The sequence below is a fragment of the Neoarius graeffei genome, chromosome 5, assembly GCF_027579695.1.
Source record: "Neoarius graeffei isolate fNeoGra1 chromosome 5, fNeoGra1.pri, whole genome shotgun sequence".
NCBI classification, from domain to species: Eukaryota; Metazoa; Chordata; class Actinopteri; order Siluriformes; family Ariidae; genus Neoarius; species Neoarius graeffei.
This window is the reverse complement of record NC_083573.1, coordinates 104,140,774-104,163,862: the sequence shown is the minus strand read 5'-3', so window position 1 is coordinate 104,163,862 and position 23,089 is coordinate 104,140,774. Positions and strand designations below refer to the sequence as shown.

The 23,089-nt window shown below is 41.8% G+C and overlaps 1 protein-coding gene across 8 annotated transcripts in view; it reads left to right on the top strand.

Moving 5' to 3' along the window:
- Nucleotides 1–23,089, top strand: part of ntng1a (netrin g1a) — a 386,861-nt gene that overhangs the window by 316,617 nt on the left and 47,155 nt on the right. Inside the window, exons 5-6 of one of the 8 annotated variants that reach the window (XM_060922682.1) lie at nucleotides 6,958–7,002; nucleotides 12,521–12,565. The exons of 5 other annotated variants lie outside the window; for them this stretch is intronic. In XM_060922682.1, coding sequence (XP_060778665.1) covers nucleotides 6,958–7,002; nucleotides 12,521–12,565 — 90 coding nt within the window. The remainder of the gene's footprint in view (nucleotides 1–6,957; nucleotides 7,003–12,520; nucleotides 12,566–23,089) is intronic. 2 more of the 8 variants (XM_060922689.1, XM_060922687.1) reach the window with 2 other exon arrangements.

Below are 23,089 nucleotides of genomic sequence, written 5' to 3'. Positions count from 1 at the left end.
CTGGGGAGCAGTTGAGGGTTAGGTGCCTTGCATAAGGGCACTTTAGCCATTCCTGCTGGTCCAGGGAATCGAACCTACAACCTTTTGATCCCAAAGCTGCTTCTCAAACTATTAAACCATGGATACAGCAACTCATAGCACCACTCTTTACAACCGTGGTGAGCAGAAAAGCATCTCAGCATGCAACAGCAGAAGACCTCTTAGCCATGTCAGCCAGAAATCTGAGGATTTCATGGGCACGGATCACCAAAACCTGGTCTTTTGACCATTAGCTGAAGCTCTTGATTCAGGTAATGGAAGCTCTGCATGATTTTATCGATTGTGCTTCTGCCACATTATTGCTGGGTTTCACATGACGTCACACCCGCCTCATTAGTTATTCAAAACTTTAGCTGGTGGTCGACCAAAGCTCAGTTGACAAAGCATTTGTACGGAGAAGGCGCATTGCTCGCATGAAAAATGCCTGACGCTTACGTTGTTTTAGGTTGTTCGACTCGATCAAACTGTGAAACTGATAAAAGTTTCTTCAGGGTTCGCCGTGAACTAATAAAAAAGGGTGAACGAACACAGGGTTTCACAAAAAGACGTCGAGAAAGGTGGCTTTTGAACCTCTCAGTGAAATCGAAGGGAGACGAATCGAAGCATGCTCGAGTTTGCAGTGATCACTTGGTGAAAGGTTTGTACAGGTATTTCCCTCTCAGCTCTGTCCTTAGTGTTTTCCAAGTACTTTTCTTGCTATGTGTCGTCATTTAACGGGACTTTTTTTAATCACGAAGCACTAAAGTCCCCAGCTGTTTCTTTGTTTCCTCCTCACAAAGTCCATACGCATGAAGGTCGCGACAAAATTCTTCCCCAGCCGTACAGTGACAATGCGCCGTGATCACTTCTTCTCCGTCTTGTTTAACTAAGATCCAGGTCTTTAAAGGGGTTTCTGATGATCTTTGTGAATGATTTAGCTGAGAGATAAGAGACAACACAAGTGAGAATCAAGTGAACTGCTGTTTGTTTTCACTTCAACTTGCAGCGCTTCGTTGTAAAGACATGAATGAAAAGCTTAAAAAAAAACACCTCACATGGGCAAAAACAATACAGGATTCATTGGGCAGCGACTTGATCCCGAGGTCCTTTACCCAGCCACGTACAAAAAAGTCGTAAGCCTCCATACTCTTCCGCGCTTCCATCTGTTTTGCAGTGTAGAAGGACGTCTGCAACACCAGATAGTTCGAGATGTCGGGGAACTCGACTGAAGGCTAGTTTTCAAGATCGTATGACAAATCCTTCTTTCCCAGACTGTACGGGTCGATTCCACTGCACACAGCAATCTTCTGAATATATCTAAAGTGAGCAGTGGCTTCTAGATTACGAGCATAGTCTGATAAGTTATCGCTAGTTGTTTGCACTACGGCAGCTGTTTAGACCGCCAGCTATTTCACTTCTGGCAAAACCGCTAAGAAAAGTCACGTGACTGAAACCCAGCAATTGTCTGATTAGATAGCTGCATGAATGAGCAGGTGTATGGGTGTGCCTAATAAAGTGGCCAGGGAGTGTATACTGTATCACGGTCCAACAGGTGCTTGTACACGCAACTTAATGAAGCCATGAGATACGAAACGGAGAGCGTGAAATAGTAATATGTGCACAGGATTTATTTTATTTCATAACACTTTTTCATTTTAATTTCGCCATTCAGAAATTGATTGATTGATTGATTGATTGATTGATTGATTGATTGATTGATTGATTGATTGATTGATCGATCAATCTTGAATCCTCCTTGTGTGTATGAACTCGGAACACAGCCCTTATTATGCCCCGGTGTCACTCTGTGACAGTGTTTTAATCAGTGTTTACTTCAAATAGCTGTGACGTACTTTAAATTCCATGTGGTCCAACCAAAATTCAGTTTGAAGCAAATTTCTGTTCTAATCCAAAGAAATCAGCTGACGCTGATTTCAAGATCATTTCAAATGTTAGTAGCAAAATAAACCTCTGCAAAAGATCGTATACCTGCTCCAGGTGATCAGTTGCACCACTGGAGCTCCCCATGGTTTCTCAGTTTCAGACAGGGGCGCCGCCAGAAATTTTGGGCCCCATGAAAGATTAGAATTTTGGGCCCCCCAACTTTCAACAAAAGCAGCAAACCTAAAGCATTTATGGGTTGTATTGCTGCTTACCTCCTTCTCCAAAGGGGGGTTCAGTGGTTTGGTAGGGCGGAGGTCCCCCTGAGGCTGAATCTGTGCATATTTAGGGCACCCCATTAGTTATGAAACTGGTTATTAGCACTAGTTATTAGCACCAGCATAACGTAATATTTCATCTTGTTTATCACACAAGTCAGTTCAGTTATTAAAATGGAAAAAAATGTCACTGTACAAACTGTAAAAGTGTTCTCTTGATAGGCTAATCCAACCACGCTCATACTGTTCATTTACCATTCGCTAATATTTTGAACACACATGTGAGCGATAGCTACCTTTCTTTGGGAAAAACTGAGTGACCAGTTGCCTGCCTCTCCGGTCCCTCTCAGCTTTCAGCTGCCTTTCTTTACGTTTTTGACAGCCACTCTTCATATTTAGCGATCATAGACTGTACGCACTCCACTGCTGGCTGGCTGGCTGCTGCACCGCAACACAGCAGCAAGTAGCGTTGCACTGATCGACCGTACCATTTCGCAAAAGGGGGAGGGTTAAATGACAATATGTTGAAGAACTCAAGAAATAGACAACCTTGTTCAATTAGCTCATTTTACCAGATGGAATATTGCATTGTTGTTATTTCAAAAGTATTATTAAAATCATTAAAAGCATATTATCAGCCCCTTAAAGGGCCCCATGGCAGTGCTGGGCCCCTAGAATTGTTCTAACCTTTCCCCCTCTGGCGGCGCCCATGGTTTCAGACAACTAGAATTATGGGGATGTCGTTTATTTATTTATTTATTTATTTATACAGCCATTTCTTTACAGTAGAAATACAGTGATGCTGATCACTACATTGGTAGAAAAACAAAGCCTGAAAGAGAGGACATGCTTACCATTCAGCCTCACACACTCACATCTCACACACCACACCAATCAGCCGCCGATTGTTCTCTCACTGAGCTCAGTGTGTGTATGTGTGTGTGTGTGTGTGTGTGTGTTCACTGAGCAAAAATCACCCAACACCCAACCTGATCTCCAGCGAGGCAGCTGAGTGATCAGCGTCCTTGAGGACAACCAGATTACACCTGAGTGTGCATGAACAGAGTGAAAAAAAAAGAAAAGCAATGAACACAACACAGCGAGCGGTTTTTCTATTCACATAATTGAAATCCTTATTGACTTTTCTCAATTCTATCTCCTGCTTATTAAACTTGCCGAGACCTGCCTATTGTGGGTATTAGAGCAAAATTAATATTTTAAGACGCTGTACAGGATTGCATTTCATTAAAGGAGTAGCGCTGATTAAACGTCCTCACTCCTCATTTCGATGATTCTACCTGGTTGTTGTTGGTGTTGTTGTTGTTTTTCACACAACAAGAAATGAACAAAGCAAAGAAGAGCTAATCAGCTGCTAATTCAGCTTCGAATTCATTTGTTTTATCCGTTTTATTGGCGTCTTCAAGTCCTCCGGGGAAAGGACGTGTGATGAGTGGGTTTCAGAAAGCTCTCCGTACGTGATATTCAGCGTTCTGTGGGAATGAGGTTGAATGGTTAAGGGCGTCCTCTCTACTTTACATCACGCAGGGAAACAATAAGCCATGTTTCTCTTTCTTTTAGATTCATTCGTTCTGCTAAACATAAACATCCACAAATCAACACTTTCCTGTGTTGATTAATTTCTGTGTTGTGAACTTTTTAAAAGTTTTTGGCCTGGTTTCCATTGACGTCCATTACTTTTTAACACGCCCTTCCCTTCCTAGGTTCCCTGCCCTAAGATATTATTACTTTATTACCTCACGTTTTGTCAATGGCTTCTTGGACGAAGTGCATGCTTGCCCTCAAGCAAATTCCCTGTTTGCAGGTTGGCTGGGGGGAACTCATTAATATTCATGAGGAAAGTGTGACCTGATTGGCTGATGAACGCTTTAGTGTTTCACCATGTTGTTTTGGCTTGGGATCCCCATCTTGGAGAAGATATATATCTATGGCAATAAGGTGAGGGTCAGGGTCTGAGTTGATACAAGGTATGAATTTTAATGAGTTTCCCATCAAAACAATGCAGTGAAATACAAGGCATTCACTGGCCAGTCAGGTAGTGCTTTCCTCATGAATATTAATCAGTTTTCCGCAGCCACCCTGAAAAAAAAATGCAGCCTTCACCTACCCCCGGTTGTTCGATATGACATTATTCTTTGTTTGCAATCACGTGACTTTTTGCCTCATGGTTCACTTCCGGTTTCCAAATGACAGGCAACAATCAAAGATGGCATCCAAGCCAAGTACGCGTCTGTCGTCATTTTGTGGAAAACATTCTACATCTGACTATTTACAGAGTAGAACCAAAAGCAAAATTGAGATATCAAGAAAAATACATTTATGCAATGGATTGGGCCACTATGGCTGAAAAAAAAGACAGACTTTTTAACCGATTTCAACAACTTAAAACATAGTTTCTAGATGTTTCCAATTATCTGGTATGTCCAATCATTGTTTTACATGAAGAATCAAATGAAAGCTTTCAAAATTCTTGAAGCTGATAACTTGTTCGTTTGTGGCTGGGTTCATGACGTTGAAATAAGACTTCTACAAAGCAATAATCATCGTATTTTTAAGAGGTTAAGTAATGTAGGTCAAAGTGTAGTATGTGATTCAAGTTGGAGCTGCAGTTGGCATTTTTGCAATGATAACTTTGGTTTTAGCCTGTGCTGCCGAGGATCAGCACACCCAGGCTTCTGCCTTTGCCTGCCACTCAGCTCACAATACACCCGACTCCAGTGCTTGTCCTTGCAGGTGACCCCATGGGCCAAAACCCGGCTACCAGATGCTCGCCAGCGAGCTCCCCTACTACAGTAGGTCTGGCTCCAGGAGGGGGCCCTGGTTTCCCGCTCCCAGGCAAGGTGCTGCAGCTCGTTCTTTGCCATTTCATCAGGGTCTTGAATTGCTCTTAGTCTGGCCCTTCCCCTGGAACCAGTTTGCCTTGGGAGACCCTACCAGGGGCTAATGCCCCCCACAACACAGCTCCCAAGATCACCAGAACACCCAAACCCCTCCACCATGTTAAGGTGGCGATTCTTTGGAAGATGGATGAATGGATGGATGGAACTTTTGATTTTAGATCCATAAAGTTGATGTATGTACCTTTAACAAAACAATTGCTGCAAACATGAGTATGTGAACTCTTGATTCCTTTTGAACACAGTGAAAGGTTCACGAGCCATTTTTCACAGTGTCTTTTTGAGATGTTTTTCGTTCTTTCACCCTTGCGCACGACTTTTTTTGGTATCCTATAATACCTTTTGTCTTTTTCTCAATTTACGCAGTTTGAACATCCAAATGTAAAGCAACAGTCTGTTTTTTTTGGGTGGCAAAACACAAGAAACTACTGCAAAACGACTGTAAAGAAATACGATGCCTGCCTGTCAGCTGGAAATCTGAATACATAATGAGGTGAATCACTACTGGAAGTGATGTCTATTGCAAACAAAGAACAGGAGAGCGCTAGTTAGTCGGTGGGGCCAGGCAAATGACCAAATTGGGAGCATACAAGGGGAAGATACTTCATAATTTTAAATGACTTTGATTTCATGTTCAAATTAGTCACATACTCTGCATTCTACAAACTAGCAATTTAGCATCTCAACTAGCTAAATTTTGTCTTTTTCAAATCACCACTTTTCTGTTTAAGTATATTTAAGGTGTGCATTCTGAATTTGACAAGGGCATGTTAGAAAATGGGGCTGTCTTTTTAAAAAAGTGCACAATTCAGTGCATACAAAGAAAAACAACCAAACAAAAACAAAAAAGAAATATGGTCAATTATGAATTTTGTAGCAATCTAAAGGAACGGCGATTCTAGCTTACAACTGTAACATCTTTTCAAAGACCCAGCATCACATCACTATCTATAATGCTTTATCACATTATCATTTGTTTTCATTCTTATTTGTTTTAATTTCAGTGTTCATATAACACAATCAGAGCTTGAACTGAAAGAAAAGAAGTTCTCAAGTACCCAAGAATTCATTTATCAGGTGCACAAAAGCCACATTGCCTTAAACAAGACCTGAATTTCCTCCACACTGCACTGGCATCAGAAAAACGTACACACTAAGGTTCAGGCATGAAGAAATTCATGATTATTAGCTCACAAAGTGACAGAGAGAATGGACAGCGTGGCATAAAACAGGGGTTTTCTTATGCTACTGAGCTTGACAGCAGACGTACTTCTTCATCCCGAGCCATCCAGCATTTCCACCCTCTCTTGGAGGAAATGAAGAATTGTATGTAATTACGAAGATCCGTCATTAGCACCCACTGGCGCCTTCTCACTCTGCTAATTCATTGTTATTCTTTCTTCCAGAAATGTTGCGTAATTAGATATCGATTGAATAATCAATTTGATGAATTGAAGTGCAGATTTTCTAAATATAGAGCCACACGTTGTGCAAGGCATGCAGATCAACATAGCAATCTCAGGTAGCATCACAAAAACGCATTGACACTAGAGGTCCTTCCCCTACTCTCCTTTTGTTTCTGATTTCATCCCATCCAATGCCAAGAAAGCCATGAAACATATCAAATTACATACAATGAACATGTGCAACTGGTTTTGGGATGCATCTACTGCTTGTTTTCTGTCAGGCTTGGCAGTTCCCTGTTGTGCAAGAGAGTTTTGCAGAACCCAAGCCATAGCTGTGTGTGTGTTTAGCCGTGTCTGTGTCCACCTGGTCCAACCTAGATCCATTTTTATTAGTGCATCTGATTGATCACACAATAAGGTCCATTCTAACAACTCCTCGTCTCTCCTGATTGATTACAGTCCGGCAGAATGTTTCATCTCTAGGTGTTGCTAACCGAAATCAAGGTAGGATACACTTCCAACTCAGACCAAATACTGTTTCTCTTGGTTTTTTTTCCCTTTTCTTTTTTTTCTTTTTTTTCCCCCAGATCTGCCACACACAGCAGTCTGTAGTGAGTCGAATGAAATCACCAGAGATTAAGCCTGCCAATTTTTAGTAGGGGTTCTTGTTTGCTGTGCTGTCAGGCGAAAGTCTTGACAACCTCCAACTGCCCAAACTTGTTTTTGCTTTCTTCCTTCTGTCTCACTCCTGCACCAGGCACTCTGACAAGCCTGAGTCAGAACACTGAGATTCTACAGCTATAAGAAACAACAGACCTCTTTTCCTGTACACACACACACTTGCTCCAGTTTCAGTATACTTTGAGACTTCATTATTTTGCAGGAGGACTGTGCAGACTCTTGATTTTCTTTTGGCTCAGATAAAGAATAGAGGGGAAAAATATATCAAGTGCAGAAAAAATCTTGGAGACAACTGGTTTGTAAGGTGACAGGGTCAACCATGAAGATTTGGTATAAAGGGTTATGGATTGAACATAAAATAGCAGGTGATTATCATCACCAGATGACTATTATCGAGGGGTTGATCATGAAGACTCAGCACATAGGTGTAGGGATTTGTTTTAATGATGAGTGACAATGACATACAAGTTGGTTGTGATGGATGGGAATGTGGGGGTAGGATGTAAGGTTATTCTTGAAGAATCAGGGTCAATAAACGTGGGTGAGCAGAGTGTAGAGGGTAAAGATTGGTTAATAAGGTGTAGAGATTATTTGGTAAATATGGGTTTGTCAGGTGCAGGGGTTCATCAGTAAATATTGGCCTGGAGGGTGTAAAGATTAGTCATGAAAGATGGGTTTGTAGGATGTAGGGACTGGACAAACTGGATGTGGACACAGTCAGCTGGCTGGAGAATGCTGACATCTCAGTGTAATTCCCAAGGAAATTGCATGAACGGACGGACGGTTTGGAGGGTGTAGGGACTGGTCAGTAAAGGTGGGTTTGTAGGGTGTAGGGTTGAATCATGAAGCATGGGTTTATAGGGCTTTGGGGTTGGTTGGCAAGGGTGGGTTTGTAGGGTATAGAGGTTGGTCATTAAAGATGGGGCTGTATGGTGCAGGGGTTGGTCAGGAAAGATTGGCTTGTATGGTGTAGGGGTTGGTCAGAAATGTTGTATTTGTAGGGTGTAGGGGCTGGTCAACAAGGATGCATTTGAAGGGTGTCGATGTTTATCATTAAAGATGGGTTTGTAGGGTATAAGGTTTGGTCAGTAAATATTGGCTTGGAGCGTGTAGGGATTGGTCATGGAAGATGGGTTTGTCAGGTATAGTGGCTGATCAGTAAAGGTGGTTTTGTAGGGTGTAGGGTTGAATCGTGAAGCGTGGGTTTATAGGGCTTTGGGGTTGGTTGGCAAAGATGGGTTTGTAGGGTATAGAGGTTGGTCATTAAAGATAGGGTTGTATGGTGCAGGGGTTGGTCAGTAAAAATTGGCTTGTAGGGTGTAGGGGTTGGTCATCGATGATGCATCTGTAGGGTGTGGATGTTTATCATTAAAAATGGGTTTGTAGGGTACAGGGTTTGGTCAGTAAAGATTGGCTTGGGGATATATAGATTGGTCATGGAAGATGGGTTTGTCAGGTGTAGTGGCTGGTCAGTAAAGATGGGTTTGTAGGGTGCAGGGATTGGTCATGAAAGATGGGTTTGTCAGGTGTAGTGGCTGTTCAGTAAAGGTGAGTTTGTAGGGTGTAGGGGTTGTTAATGAAAAATGGGTTTTTAGACTTTTGGGTTGGTCATGAAAGATGGATGTGTAGGGTTTTGGCTTGGTCAGCAAGGATGAGTATGTAGTGTGCAGGGGTTGATCAGTAAAGATTAGGTTGTCAGGTGTAGTGTTTGGTCATGAAAGATGGGATTGTAGCATGTTGGGGTTAGTTAGGAAGGATGCTTTTTAGTGTTTAGGATTTGATCAGGAAGGATGGGTTTGCAGGGTGTAGAAGTTGGTCAGGAAGAATGGGTTTGCAGGGTGTAGAGGTTGGTCAGGAAGGATGTGTTTGAATGATGTAGGGGTTAGTCAGGAAGGATGGGTTTGAAGGATGTAGGGGTTGGTCAGGAAGGATGGATTTTTAGTGTTTAAGAGTTGGTCCAGAAGGAGGGGTTTGTAGGGTGTAGGAGTTGGTCAGAAAGGATGGGTTTTCAGGGTGTAGGGGTTGGTCAGGAAAGATGGGTTTGAAGGGTCTAGGGGTTGGTCAGGAAGGATGGGTTTTTAGTGTTTAAAAGTTGGTCAGGAAGGATGGGTTTGTAGGGTGTAGGGGTTGGTCAGGAAGGATGGGGTTTTAGTGTCTAAGAGTTGCGCAGGAAGGATGGGTTCATAGGGTGTAGGGGTTGGTCAGGAAGGATGGGTTTTTAGTGTCTAAGAGTTGCGCAGGAAGGATGGGTTCATAGGGTGTAGGAGTTGGTCAGGAAGGATGGGTTTTTAGTGTTTAAGAGTTGGTCAGAAAGGATGGGTTTGTAGAGTGTAGGGTTGGTCAGGAAGGATGAGTTTGCTGGGTGTAGAAGTTGGTCAGGAAGGATGGGTTTTAGTGTTTAAGAGTTGGTCAGGAAGGATGGTTTTGTAGGGTGTAGGAATTGGTCAGGAAGGATGGGTTTTTAGGGTGTAGGGGTTGGTCAAGAAGGATGGGTTTGAAGGGTCTAGGGGTTGGTCAGGAAGGATGGGTTTTTAGTGTTTAAGAATTGGTCAAGAAGAATGGGTTTGTAGGGTGTAAGAGTTGGTCAGGAAGGATTGGTTTGCAGGGTGTAGGGGTTGGTCAGGAAGGATGGGTTTGCAGGGTGTAGAAGTTGGTCAGGAAGGATGGGTTTTTAGTGTTTAAGAATTGGTCAAGAAGAATGGGTTTGTAGGGTGTAGGAGTTGGTCAGGAAGGATTGGTTTGCAGGGTGTAGGGGTTGGTCAGGAAGGATGGGTTTGCAGGGTGTAGAAGTTGGTCAGGAAGGATGGGTTTTTAGTGTTTAAGAGTTGTCAGGAAGGATGGGTTTGTAGGGTGTAGGAGTTGGTCAGGAAGGATGGATTTGCAGGGTGTAGAGCTTGGTCAGGAAGGATGGATTTGAAAGATGTAAGGGTATGTCAGGAAGGATGGGTTTGCAGCATTTAGGAGATGGTCAGGAAGGATAGATTTTCAGGGTGTAGGGGTTGGTCAAGAAGGATGTGTTTTTAGTGTTTAAGAGTTGGTCAGGAAGGATGAGTTTGTAGGGTGTAGGGGTTGGTCAGGAAGGATGAGTTTGCAGGGTGTAGAAGTTGGTCAGGAAGGATGGGTTTTTAGGGTGTAGGAGTTGGTCAGGAAGGATGGGTTTTTAGGGTGTAGGGATTGGTCAGGATGGATGTGTTTGAAGGGTCTAGGGGTTGGTTAGGAAGGATGGGTTTTTAGTGTTTAAGAGTTGTCAGGAAGGATGGGTTTGTAGGGTGTAGGAGTTGGTCAGGAAGGATGGGGTTTTAGGGTGTAGGGGTTGGTCAGGAAGGATGGGTTTGCAGGGTGTAGGGGTTGGTCAGGAAGGATGAGTTTGAAAAATGTAAGGTTTTGTCAGGAAGGATGGTTTTGTAGGGTATAGGAGTTGGTCAGGAAGGATTGGTTTGCAGGGTGTAGGGGTTGGTCAGGAATGATGGGTTTGAAGGGTCTAGGGGTTGGTCAGGAAGGATGAGTTTGAAAAATGTAAGGTTTTGTCAGGAAGGATGGTTTTGTAGGGTGTAGGAGTTGGTCAGGAAGGATTGGTTTGCAGGGTGTAGGGGTTGGTCAGGAATGATGGGTTTGAAGGGTCTAGGGGTTGGTCAGGAAAGATGGGTTTTTAGTATTTAAGAATTGGTCAGGCAGGATGGGTTTGTAGGGTGTCGGAGTTGGTCAGGAAGGATTGGTTTGCAGATTGTAGGGGTTGGTCAGGAAGGATGGGTTTTCAGGGTGGAGGGGTTGGTCAGGAAGGATGGGTTTGAAGGGTCTAGGGGTTGGTCAGGAAGGATGGGTTTTTAGTTTTTAAGAGTTGATCAGGAAGGATGGGTTTGTAGGGTGTAGGAGTTGGTCAGGATGGATGGGGTTTTAGAGTGTAGGGGTTGGTCAGGAAGGATTGGTTTTCAGGGTGTAGGAGTTGGTCAGGAAGGATGGCTTTGAAGGGTGTAGGGGTTGGTCAGGAAGGATGGGTTTTTAGTGTTTTAGAGTTGGTCAGGAACGAGGGGTTTGTAGGATGTAGGAGTTTGTCAGGAAGGATGGGTTTGTAGGGTGTAGGATTTGGTCAGGAAGGATGGGTTTACAGGGTGTAGGGGTTGGTCAGGAAGGATGGATTTGCAGGGTGTAGAGCTTGGTCAGGAAGGATGGGTTTGAAAGATGTAAGGGTTTGTCAGGAACGATGGGTTTGCAGCATGTAGGAGATGGTCAGGAAGGATGGGTTTGAAGGGTGTAGGAGTTGATCAGGAAAGATGGGTTTGAAGGGTGTGGGGGGGTTTTCAAGAAGGATGAGTTTTTAGTGTTTAGGAGTTGGTCTGGAAGGATGGGTTTTTAGTGTTTAGGAGTTGGTCAGGAAGGATGGGTTTGCAGGGTGTAGGGGTTGGTCAGGAAGGTTGGGTTTGCAGGGTCTAGGGGTTGGTCAGGAAAGATGGGTTTGCACAATGTAGGGGTTGGTCAGGAAGGATGCATTTTAATGTTTAAGAGTTGTCAGGAAGGATGGTTTTGTAGGAATTTGTCAGGAAGTTTGGGTTTGCAGGGTGTAGAGGTTGGTCAGTATGGATTGTTTTGATCAATGGAATATATCTGGAGTGTATGAAGGATCACCTGTGTCACTATAGATTGTATTTTCCTGATTGGCTGCGTGGTGCATTTTTTTATTAATAACACTCTTTTACCATCATTTCACCTTTTCAAGTTTGTTGTGAGAGTGTGAATGATTTCTGAAGAAATATTATTCTCAACTATTGTGGGTGTTTGTTTTGTTAAGATACTTTATTATCATTTGTATTCGCATTCATAATATGGTTATTCATCATAGTTGTCACTCTTTGTTGAGAAAACTGCTTTCAGACACTGTTGAGATAATAATGGTTTGGGAATCAGAGAGGTCTGCAGAAAAAAAAAAAGTTCCAGTAATGAGTGCTCCACAGATTTACAGCCTCTTGAGGCATGTTGCTCGGCTTTTAGCAAATGATGGGAAATATAAAGTGCAAGTAAGGATATTTTTGTAACAGAATACACATAATTGCATTTCTGTTCCACTGACAAGTAGCACTTGAGTTTAATATATGCTTGTCCAAATTATTTGTAGTCACAGTCTGTGTAATCTCAATTCAGTCTCATTCACCATCCAGAAAAGCCTTGAGGAAAGCTTTAAATAGTGCATTAGTGCATACAGCATGTCGGTGTCACATTGTCATTGTTATTGTGTTAAAATATGTTTTAAAGTCATAATAAGAATTGATTTCTGTTGAATTATTCATGTTTCATTTAAATAGTTGTGTTTTTGTTTGTTTGTTTTGTGTCTCTGTAATGTGTGCAGTAGCTCCTCAGGTTGATTTGCCCACCGTGTCCTCCGTTCAGAGAGGTAGGAGTTCAAACATAGATTCATACAGACATTTACCCCTCGAGTTCTCCTGTATGAATCTGAAATTAACCCTGTATTTGTATCAAACTTACCCTGGTACCTTACAGTCCCTGTTTTTTTTTTTTTTATTATTACTTACCTGAGTGAGCTTCTGAAGCGTGTGATGGTGGACTAGTTGGTTACATAAGCTGTGTTACTTGAAAGAAAACCATACTAGTGACTAGTGCTTAAAACTTTGGCTTCCAAACCTTGTTTTTTGCTGAGTGAGAGATGACCGTGAGTCAACAAGGGCAGACCTTCAGGTAGATTTCATCAACTTATAACATCAACTTGATCATAACATCACTAGCATTTTGTGAATATGGACGTCTGTCAGCTTATACAGAACAGGGTATGGACAGCATATCGTGAGATATGTTATTTCACGAGCAGCAGATCAGAATCTGGCATTTTCACTTTTTTTGTATAAAGCATGAGGTTTGTGTGCTTTTGTAAAACAACAAAATGGAAGTGGAGAGCTGGTGCAGACGCCATGTGAAGATTTTTCTTCACAGTGTCTCACAGGGCAGCTGGATGACTGGAGCATTCAGAAATAACAACCAAAACCACCAAACCAACCTGTGGAGAACATGCAAGTCTGTAAGCTTGTGGGAGGATTTTTTTTTCCTTTCACAATCCTCATAAATTTTATTATTATTCTTAATATTTTTTTAATTTACTGAAAGAAGGCTTTTAGCTTTCAACCTCCCAGGATCTTTTTTTTCTGCACAATAAAGGACACTCAGTGAGGGGATCTGAAACCATGACAAAAATCTGTGTAAAAATAAAATGAAAAAAAAAAACAACTACAATTGATGGATTTACGACATCAGAAATGTGTCATACTTTAAATAAGAAAGAAAGAAAGAAAGAAAGAAAGAAAGAAAGAAAGAATACAAAATGAATGAAGAGAAAGAACATGTTGAGAAATTGGCAAAGAACAAGGAGGAAAACGTAAAATTGAAAGAAAGAAAGAAAGAAAGAAAGAAAGAAAGAAAGAAAGAAAGAAAGAAAGAAAGAAAGAAAACATGTTGAGAAATTGGCAAAGAACAAAGAGGATAAGATAAAATTGAAAGAAAGAAAGAAAGAAAGAAAGAAAGAAAGAAAGAAAGAAAGAAAGAAAGAAAGAAAACATGTTGAGAAATTGGCAAAGAACAAAGAGGATAAGGTAAAATTGAAAGAAAGAAAGAAAGAAAGAAAGAAAGAAAGAAAGAAAGAAAGAAAGAAAGAATACAAAATGAATGAAGAGAAAGAACATGTTGAGAAATTGGCAAAGAACAAGGAGGAAAACGTAAAATTGAAAGAAAGAAAGAAAGAAAGAAAGAAAGAAAGAAAGAAAGAAAGAAAGAAAGAAAGAAAGAAAGAAAACATGTTGAGAAATTGGCAAAGAACAAAGAGGATAAGATAAAATTGAAAGAAAGAAAGAAAGAAAGAAAGAAAGAAAGAAAGAAAGAAAGAAAGAAAGAAAACATGTTGAGAAATTGGCAAAGAACAAAGAGGATAAGGTAAAATTGAAAGAAAGAAAGAAAGAAAGAAAGAAAGAAAGAAAGAAAGAAAGAAAGAAAGAAAGAAAGAAAGAAAGAATACAAAATGAATGAAGAGAAAGAACATGTTGAGAAATTGGCAAAGAACAAGGAGGAAAACGTAAAATAGAAAGAAAGAAAGAAAGAAAGAAAGAAAGAAAGAAAGAAAGAAAGAAAGAAAACATGTTGAGAAATTGGCAAAGAACAAAGAGGATAAGATAAAATTGAAAGAAAGAAAGAAAGAAAGAAAGAAAGAAAGAAAGAAAGAAAGAAAGAAAGAAAACATGTTGAGAAATTGGCAAAGAACAAAGAGGATAAGGTAAAATTGAAAGAAAGAAAGAAAGAAAGAAAGAAAGAAAGAAAGAAAGAAAGAAAGAATACAAAATGAATGAAGAGAAAGAACATGTTGAGAAATTGGCAAAGAACAAGGAGGAAAACGTAAAATTGAAAGAAAGAAAGAAAGAAAGAAAGAAAGAAAGAAAGAAAGAAAGAAAGAAAGAAAGAAAGAAAGAAAGAAAACATGTTGAGAAATTGGCAAAGAACAAAGAGGATAAGATAAAATTGAAAGAAAGAAAGAAAGAAAGAAAGAAAGAAAGAAAGAAAGAAAGAAAGAAAGAAAGAAAGAAAGAAAACATGTTGAGAAATTGGCAAAGAACAAAGAGGATAAGGTAAAATTGAAAGAAAGAAAGAAAGAAAGAAAGAAAGAAAGAAAGAAAGAAAGAAAGAAAGAAAGAAAGAAAGAAAGAAAGAATACAAAATGAATGAAGAGAAAGAACATGTTGAGAAATTGGCAAAGAACAAGGAGGAAAACGTAAAATAGAAAGAAAGAAAGAAAGAAAGAAAGAAAGAAAGAAAGAAAGAAAGAAAGAAAGAAAGAAAACATGTTGAGAAATTGGCAAAGAACAAAGAGGATAAGGTAAAATTGAAAGAAAGAAAGAAAGAAAGAAAGAAAGAAAGAAAGAAAGAAAGAAAGAAAGAGTTGACTAGAAGGTAGCATAAATATGTATGAAAAGATAAAATGGCAAGAATGAAAAAGAAAGGGATGAAGAAAGAGAAAGGAGAGAAGGGGAGAAACAGAGGCCAAAGGGGAAGAAATGAAATAAAACGAGGAGAAAGTAAAGAGATTAATAATAATTAAGAAGAATAAAAAAGAGATATAGAAAGCAACTTATATGTGGTGGAACGAGGGGAAAACTCATACGGAGAGATGGGGAAGAAAAAGAAAGGAAGAGAGAAGGAGGGGAAGAGAGGGATGTAGATATATAAAGTGGTGTTTTGTTTTTTGTCTCTTATTCAATTTATTCATTGAGTGAATAAATCACTCTTTAAAATCTCATGTGACATTCATGTTTGTGATGAAATGAAAACGTTGTTAGTGCATCAGATGTTTGGATCATTTTATATCCTCGGGCGCTCTGTGTGTGTGTGTGTGTGTGTGTGTGTGTGTGTGTGTGTGTGTGTGTGTGGGACCTGACCTCAATCCAGATCCTGATAATAAAAGCCCAGCACACAAAACCCAGACAGCAATATATTGTCTTCACCAAACACACTCAAATTGGCACGCACACACACACACACACACACACACACACAAGTCTAAGTTTCAGACTGCATGATTTTAGCCCTGATTTTCCACTCATCGATCGTTTTTGATTCAATCGTGATTTGTAAACTGTTTGCTTTATACACTTTCTGAGAGACTCACTGATGCGTCTCACAGACACACGCAAAATATCTCGGAAACGAAATATCTGGGGGCGGCACGGTGGTGTAGTGGTTAGCGCTGTCGCCTCACAGCAAGAAGGTCCGGGTTCGAGCCCCGTGGCCGGCGAGGGCCTTTCTGTGCGGAGTTTGCATGTTCTCCCCGTGTCCGCGTGGGTTTCCTCCGGGTGCTCCGGTTTCCCCCACAGTCCAAAGACATGCAGGTTAGGTTAACTGGTGACTCTAAATTGAGCGTAGGTGTGAATGTGAGTGTGAATGGTTGTCTGTGTGTCAGCTCTGTGATGACCTGGCGACTTGTCCAGGGTGTACCCCGCCTTTCGCCCGTAGTCAGCTGGGATAGGCTCCAGCTTGCCTGTGACCCTGTAGAAGGATAAAGCGGCTACAGATAATGAGATGAGACGAAATATCTGGACCTGTCAGGGATCAAAATCCAATAGTGTGACCCGGTTGTGACTGGCAAAGAGTGTGGTGATGAGCTCCAGCCAGTGAGAGTGAAGGTGAGGGGAATTCGGGAGAGAAATTAAACAACATCAACACACATGGCTGCAAGTTCCTCGTCTGCTTGGACCTCGGAAATGGAGGAAAATGTGGTTGAGCTTTGGCAGGGGCACCAGTGTCTTTCTGATGTTTCACAAGAACTCAAACTCCTCCAGTGTAATCCGCTGCAAATCTGTGCACAAACATCTGAGACTGTGCGTTTCTTGTGGGCATCCATTTCATGACAAAGCTTAGTTTGGAGACCAGACAGACTCATTTAGGATTCCTACTGGTGAAAGATCTTGCAATTTGTGACCTCTTGACCCACAACCATTTTATAATTCATGATTACAAGACAACAAGATATGTAGTGTGACGTGTACAGTGATCTGATGACTTTGAAAGTCTTGTATTTTGTAACTGGAATAAGTTGATTGGCGTGCCGTGTTCTGATTTGTCAAGACAAAGCAGAGGGGTGGGGTTATCGCTCACAGGCTTTCAATTTCATTTATATTAAATATAACTGAATTTCATTCTTCAAACATTCTGCATGAGGTTGGGTGTGAGAGAGAGAGAGAAAGACATCACAACCCCACTATTGTGAACTCCTTGGGTGACGTCCAAATACTTCGTTATACCGAAAAGTCCATAATACTGAAATGGACCTGCTTGTCACACCAAACACTCACGTTATATGCAAAATTTTAGGCACATTTCCCTGATCACGAATTTCTCCTCCCGAGTCACTATCACAGGTCACTGACTGCGTAAAGGATCACGAACAGAGGTAATGATTGATTTCTTCATCTGTTATGGAAATGACGGAGGTTACTGGTGTATCATTCGTTGTCAATGTCCACCGACTGACTCACGATGTTTACTAAATCTTCACCATTCAGTTCATTCATGTGTTGCAAATCACCGATGATGTCATTTATGTCGCACCATAGGGTGGGGGGTGGGGTGGCGAGGCACGGGGTAAAAAAACGCTGCCAGTATGCTTTCACTAGGTGTTAAGTTTAGTGGTATCAGCAGTCATTTCATCTTTTTATTTAGTTAAAGTCCTTCCCACGCCATGTGGCGCATCGGGCAGCGCCGATCTCCGTTTCCACAGCCCTCGGCCTCTCGCCTATTACATAGCTAGGGTTACAGCGGGGGGCTAGTCCTCTGGTAATCACGAGAGTTTAACTCCCCACTCGCATCTCTATTGCAGCGTGCCTTGCCAGATGGTAGCAGGTACCATTTTTACAATGGTCTTTGGTATGACCCGACCATGAATAGAACTCACGATCTTCCGATCGAGAGGCGGACGCGCTACCACTAGGTGGCTAGCCGGTGATAAAAATCTTTTTATTGATCCTTTGATTATCATTCTCGATAACTGTTAGTGATCGACACCTAAGTGAGGCTCGTTAAGCCTTTGTTTTATGGCGTTAACACATATTGTTAACATGGCTGCAGACTTGATTACCTATTGTTTGTCTCTGGTGTGAAGACAAGCGCATGGTATGTACCGTAAGCAGGTGAATGATGGTTGTAATCGCAGGAGGAGTGTTTATTTACAAACAGGCAGGTAAACAGGTCAAAATGGCAAGGTCATGAAATGGGTCGTTTGTGTCACGTGAGGCACAAACAGAATGGCAGAGACAACAACAAAAGGCAGAGTCCAAATACACCAAACAAAGTCAAAACCAGAAAGGCAATAATACACAGATATAAGGCTTGGTAATATGAGACACTTGATACACCATGTATACTTTGCCAAGTCTGTTTGTTTAGAGTCTTTATTAGCAATGTGCTGTGATTGTGCTCTAATCTGGAACAGGTGCATTGTAATTAGAGCTAATGGTGGTCAGAAAGTGCAGCATGTACAGCCATGACACACTGATGTTTTTTTTTTTTTTTTAAGACTCTGACTCATTGTCATTCAAGGCTGGGGACATGAACTTAGTTTGTTATATGTGGATGTTTGTAGTAAAAGAGCTTGTTATAGTGGGGTTGCAGTGTATTTACATTCTATTTACAAGTATGAAGAGAGTTACGGTTAAGGCTCAAGTTTATTAATCACCAACAAAAAAAGCAATTTCATTATCGTCCATTGATGAGCAGAATGCCTTATTTGCACACCATTTCTTTTTGAACAAGTTTACAGTGTTAATGCCGTTTCCTTCAGTTTTTAGTCTGTGAGATTTCCAGATCGCTACTTTTGTCTGTCCATTCAGAAAACTGAGCCAAGTACAGCACTCCCAGCATGAGAAGGAATATTTACAGCCTAAAATAAACCTCATTTTTGAAAAAGGTATTGCACAAGGGTCCGTGGTTCTCTCCAATACATTAAAAAGAGGGTCCAGTCTGTGGCAGTCACTGAAGTGGTGGAACACTCATCTCATCTCATCATCTCTAGCCGCTTTATCCTGTCCTACAGGGTCGCAGGCAAGCTGGAGCCTATCCCAGCTGACTACGGGCGAAAGGCGGGGTACACCCTGGACAAGTCGCCAGGTCATCACAGGGCTGACACATACACACAGACAACCATTCACACTCACATTCACACCTACAGTCAATTTAGAGTCACCAGTTAACCTAACCTGCATGTCTTTGGACTGTGGGGGAAACCGGAGCACCCGGAGGAAACCCACGTGGACACGGGGAGAACATGCAAACTCCGCACAGAAAGGCCCTCACTGGCCACAAGGCTCAAACCCGGACCTTCTTACTGTGAGGCGACAGCGCTAACCACTACACCACCATGGTGGTGGAACACAGTGTCCAGTAATCCACAGACACTGCATAGGGGAGAGTCAGTGAGGTGGCACTTGAAGAGGAAGGTGTTTGTTAGTATCATGGAGTGAAGAACTTGCCACTCCAGGTCTCAGGGTTGGATGGAGGTATGGGGAGATGTGTTCTCCATTTTGTGTCTGCTCGGTCATTGAGTTCTCTTGAGAATCTGTTTTTAATGCAGGAATTGGACATTGGTTTTTCATTGCAGTTGAGAAAGGGATCTTTTTAAGTCAGTCGTATGAGAGGAGTTGACCTATGTTGTTGTCATCTGGAACTTCACCAGGACTCATGTACAAATCTGGAAAATATGTTTCTGCTGAATCTCTGGTTATGTAGTTATTTATGTGGGTCTGTAGAGGGATGGGGAACAGAGCTTTCAGAGACTTCACTACATTTCCTACGATCCTCTCTGATCTGCCACTGATCTCTCAGGTCAGTTGACATTCTTGTAACCACTCGCACTTCATCAATGAGATTGCTTACCTTGGCCACGCCTGCTGAAATAAAAGAAATGCTCTCACTTTTGGACACAGTTTGCTCAGGGAACCAGGTGTAATGAAAGAGTGGTTTGTCTAGACCATAGTGGTCTTTCTGGTACACTCTAAGCTGACCCCAGGCTGTGAAAACAGTTCCAACAAGGATTTCTTGAGTACAGTCTTTGTGACATTGTTGGAAATTAAAAGCATCTGTTGAGCTGCAATCTGCCTGCAATCCTGAGTACTGCAATTCCCAGCCTGACCCAGACTGAGCATCATGGCCTTCACTATGGAGGGAAGGTGGATCAGGCTCTGCCCACCCTCACACAATGGTAAACTCAGTGTACGTGGAGGCAACCAGTGGTGTCCACTCCAGACAAAGTCCACAAAGCACTTTTGCAGTTGGTGTAGGAGTTCTGGAGGTGGCTCCAGTACTATCAGATGGTGCCACAGCATTGAAGCAGCCAAGTTGTTGACCACTAGAATCCTTCCCCTGTAGGACAGCTGTGACTGATTCCATCTCCATCTGTTTAGATTTCCTTGTATTTTTTCTGGTATTCCATCCCAGTTCTTTTGCATGAACCCATCTGTGCCAAAGAAGATTCTGAGTATCCTCAGTCCTTCCTTGTTCCATGAGCAGTGCTGTAGGAGATGAGGTGGATTCTCATCCTGTCTTTGACCTTGGAGCAAGGTATCAATTTTGTTCCAGTTCACACATGCAGATGATGCTCTTTGTAAGACACTGAGGCATAATCACAGGTCTTCTCTAGATCTTATTACCACAGGCACATCATCAGCATATGCCTTAAGCTTGACTGATGGCATATCAGATAGGTTGGGGCCTCATACTGAGAATCCTTAGAGGTTCTCTTACAGATGTCTTAATCGGGGCTTGATGGAGAGTGAGTACAGTAGACCAGACAGACTGCAGCCTTATTGAATGCTTCTGATTACTGGAAAGTTCATGTGAGTGTTCCATTTATTTTCAGCATGCTGTACACATCCCTGAGGTGAAACGTTCTCTAATGCCAAAAGCTTTTAAGGTCTTAAAAAGGTAGCCATGGTCCACTCTGTCGAACTCTTTTTCTTGATCTAGTGACACAATCTGGCATCCAGTTTATGAGATGCAACAGGTCCCACACTAGGAAAAGGTTGTCAAAGATCAAGCATTCTGGGATGCAATATAACTGTTCTCCATGGACTACTGTAGCTAAAACTCTTTTAAAGTGGTGTGTTAATGTCTTTGACAACCATTTGTAATCTGTTCTGAGGAGAGACACAGGACACCAGTACTTTATAAGGTTGAGGTCACCTTTTTTGGACAGTAGAGTGATTACAGCTGTCCTGAAACTGAGGGGTAGAACTGTAGTTTCTGTGCATTTCAGTTTGACAGACTTCATTGTTGGAACAATGAGAGACCAAAAGGGTTTTAAAAACTCAGAGGTCAATCCATCCAGCCCTGGTGCCTGTCCATTTGGCAGCTGTTGAGTGATTGCACTGAGTTCTTTTAATGAGAGCACTTTTTCAAGTTATTTTCTCTCACTCTCACTTAGCTGTGGTAGTCCATTTAAAAATTCCTTCGTGGCTTCAGGATCACATGGCCGTCTGTTGTGCAGTTCTTCATAGAAAAACAGCGTTTATGCAATTATTCCATTTTTGTCAATGGTTTCCTGTCTGCTGGGACGTTTTAAGTGGCTGACGAATTTCCTTTCTCTGACCTTTCTCTCCAGTAAAAAGATGTCCATTTCATGGTATTGTGTGAGTTTCACTCATACCATTGTGCCAGATGTTTCATTACATGACATTAAGCAGATGCTCTTATCCAGAGCGACATACAACATACACAGAGCAGCAGTTGGGGGTCAGTTGCCTTACTCAAGGGCACTTTAGCCATTCATGTTGGCCCAGAGAATTGAACCAGTGACTTTTGGCCCCAAAGCTGCTTCTCTAAACATGAGGCCATGGCTTTCCTATGGTTTCAGAAGAAGTTTGCTTCTTCTTTGCTTATGAAGCTATTCATTTTCAGGATTTTGTTTTCAAGAAAGTTGATCCTCTTCTTGATTTTGCTGGTGGTGTTTCTTGTGTATTGTTGACCCAAGAGCTGAATGTGGACTTTGGCAATGTCCCACCAATACTGGCAGAGTGATGTATACTGTGACTTTCTCTCTCTCCAAGACTTCCAAAAAAGCATAAAAGCATGAATAAAGTGGTGATCCAATACTAGCCTTTTATTACAGTGCCAGTGATGCTGATGGAAAGTGCTCAGTGTGGTAGTGACAGAGACAGAGATGTAATGATGGTCAGAGCGTGGAGTGGGATGGATATAACTGTTATGAAATCCGCCTCTGTTGAAACTCTGGGTGTAAAATCTATCAAGTCTAGCTGCAAAAATCTTTTGAGGCGTGGATTTTAACCAGGTGTATTGTCAGACTGTGGGTAGAGCTTCCCTCCACATGTCTATGAAGCTGTAGTTCTGAGTGTTTCTGCTGAGTGAGGATGAGGTTCATTGTGGTTCCGGTCTATACTGTGGTTCAAAGTGCAGTTAAACTCCATCCATCATCTCTAGCTGCTTATCCTGTTCTACAGAGTTGCAGGCAAGCTGGAGCCTATCCCAGCTGACTATGGGCAGTTAAACTCACCAGCTAAAATGATTATTCTTTCTTGGGGAATGGCTGAAATGGCTTTATTCAAATAGTCAAAAATCTGCATGTGGTCTGTACTTACATTTAGAGTGTAGATGTTAATGAGGGAGAATTTGTATGGATCGATGTCTACTCTTTACATCCTTCCAGGTATAATTTCAACTGTGTTTACTGGCTGCTGTTGGACATCTCCAGAAAGTAGTATGGTAGTTCCAACACTCATATTTGAGCCATGACTGAGAAAACACTGACCTTCCCACTTGCTTAGTCACTGTGTCTACTCTTCTACTCATCTCCAACTACAACACCAAGGTCAGCCTCTGCATGAACAGTCTGCGACTCCTCACTCCAGTTGGCATACATGTCAACCTATACAGAATGTCCGTATTTCATACGGATTTGATTCAATAAACGTAGTATACGGCCGTACAAATAAAGTTATACGGATTCTTTAAAAAAAACTTCAATATTTATTTAGAGCTATAATCAATTCCCATGATGATAAAAGAGCGCATAACATTTACAAACGTACTGTACACCACAGAAAGCACAGACAGCCAGTAAAGAGTCTTATGAAATCGCGCGTTATCTTGTGGTAGTGAGACTTCGTTCCACTTTTGATCATGCGCACACCGCATTGTGAGAATCCCGCCAATCGGGAAGTAACATTTTGTTTGAAACGCGTATTTCCACCTGAGCGACTTTCACTAGCGACTGAAAAGATTCTGAATGGGCACTCCGGCAAGATCAACACAGACACTTGCTGTGACATGCAGCCTAGTGAGGTATCGGTGCAGACTGCTAAAAACGCTGTCATGGAGTACAATTCAGAACATTAGAGTGACACTTTGTGTTTTTGTCAAA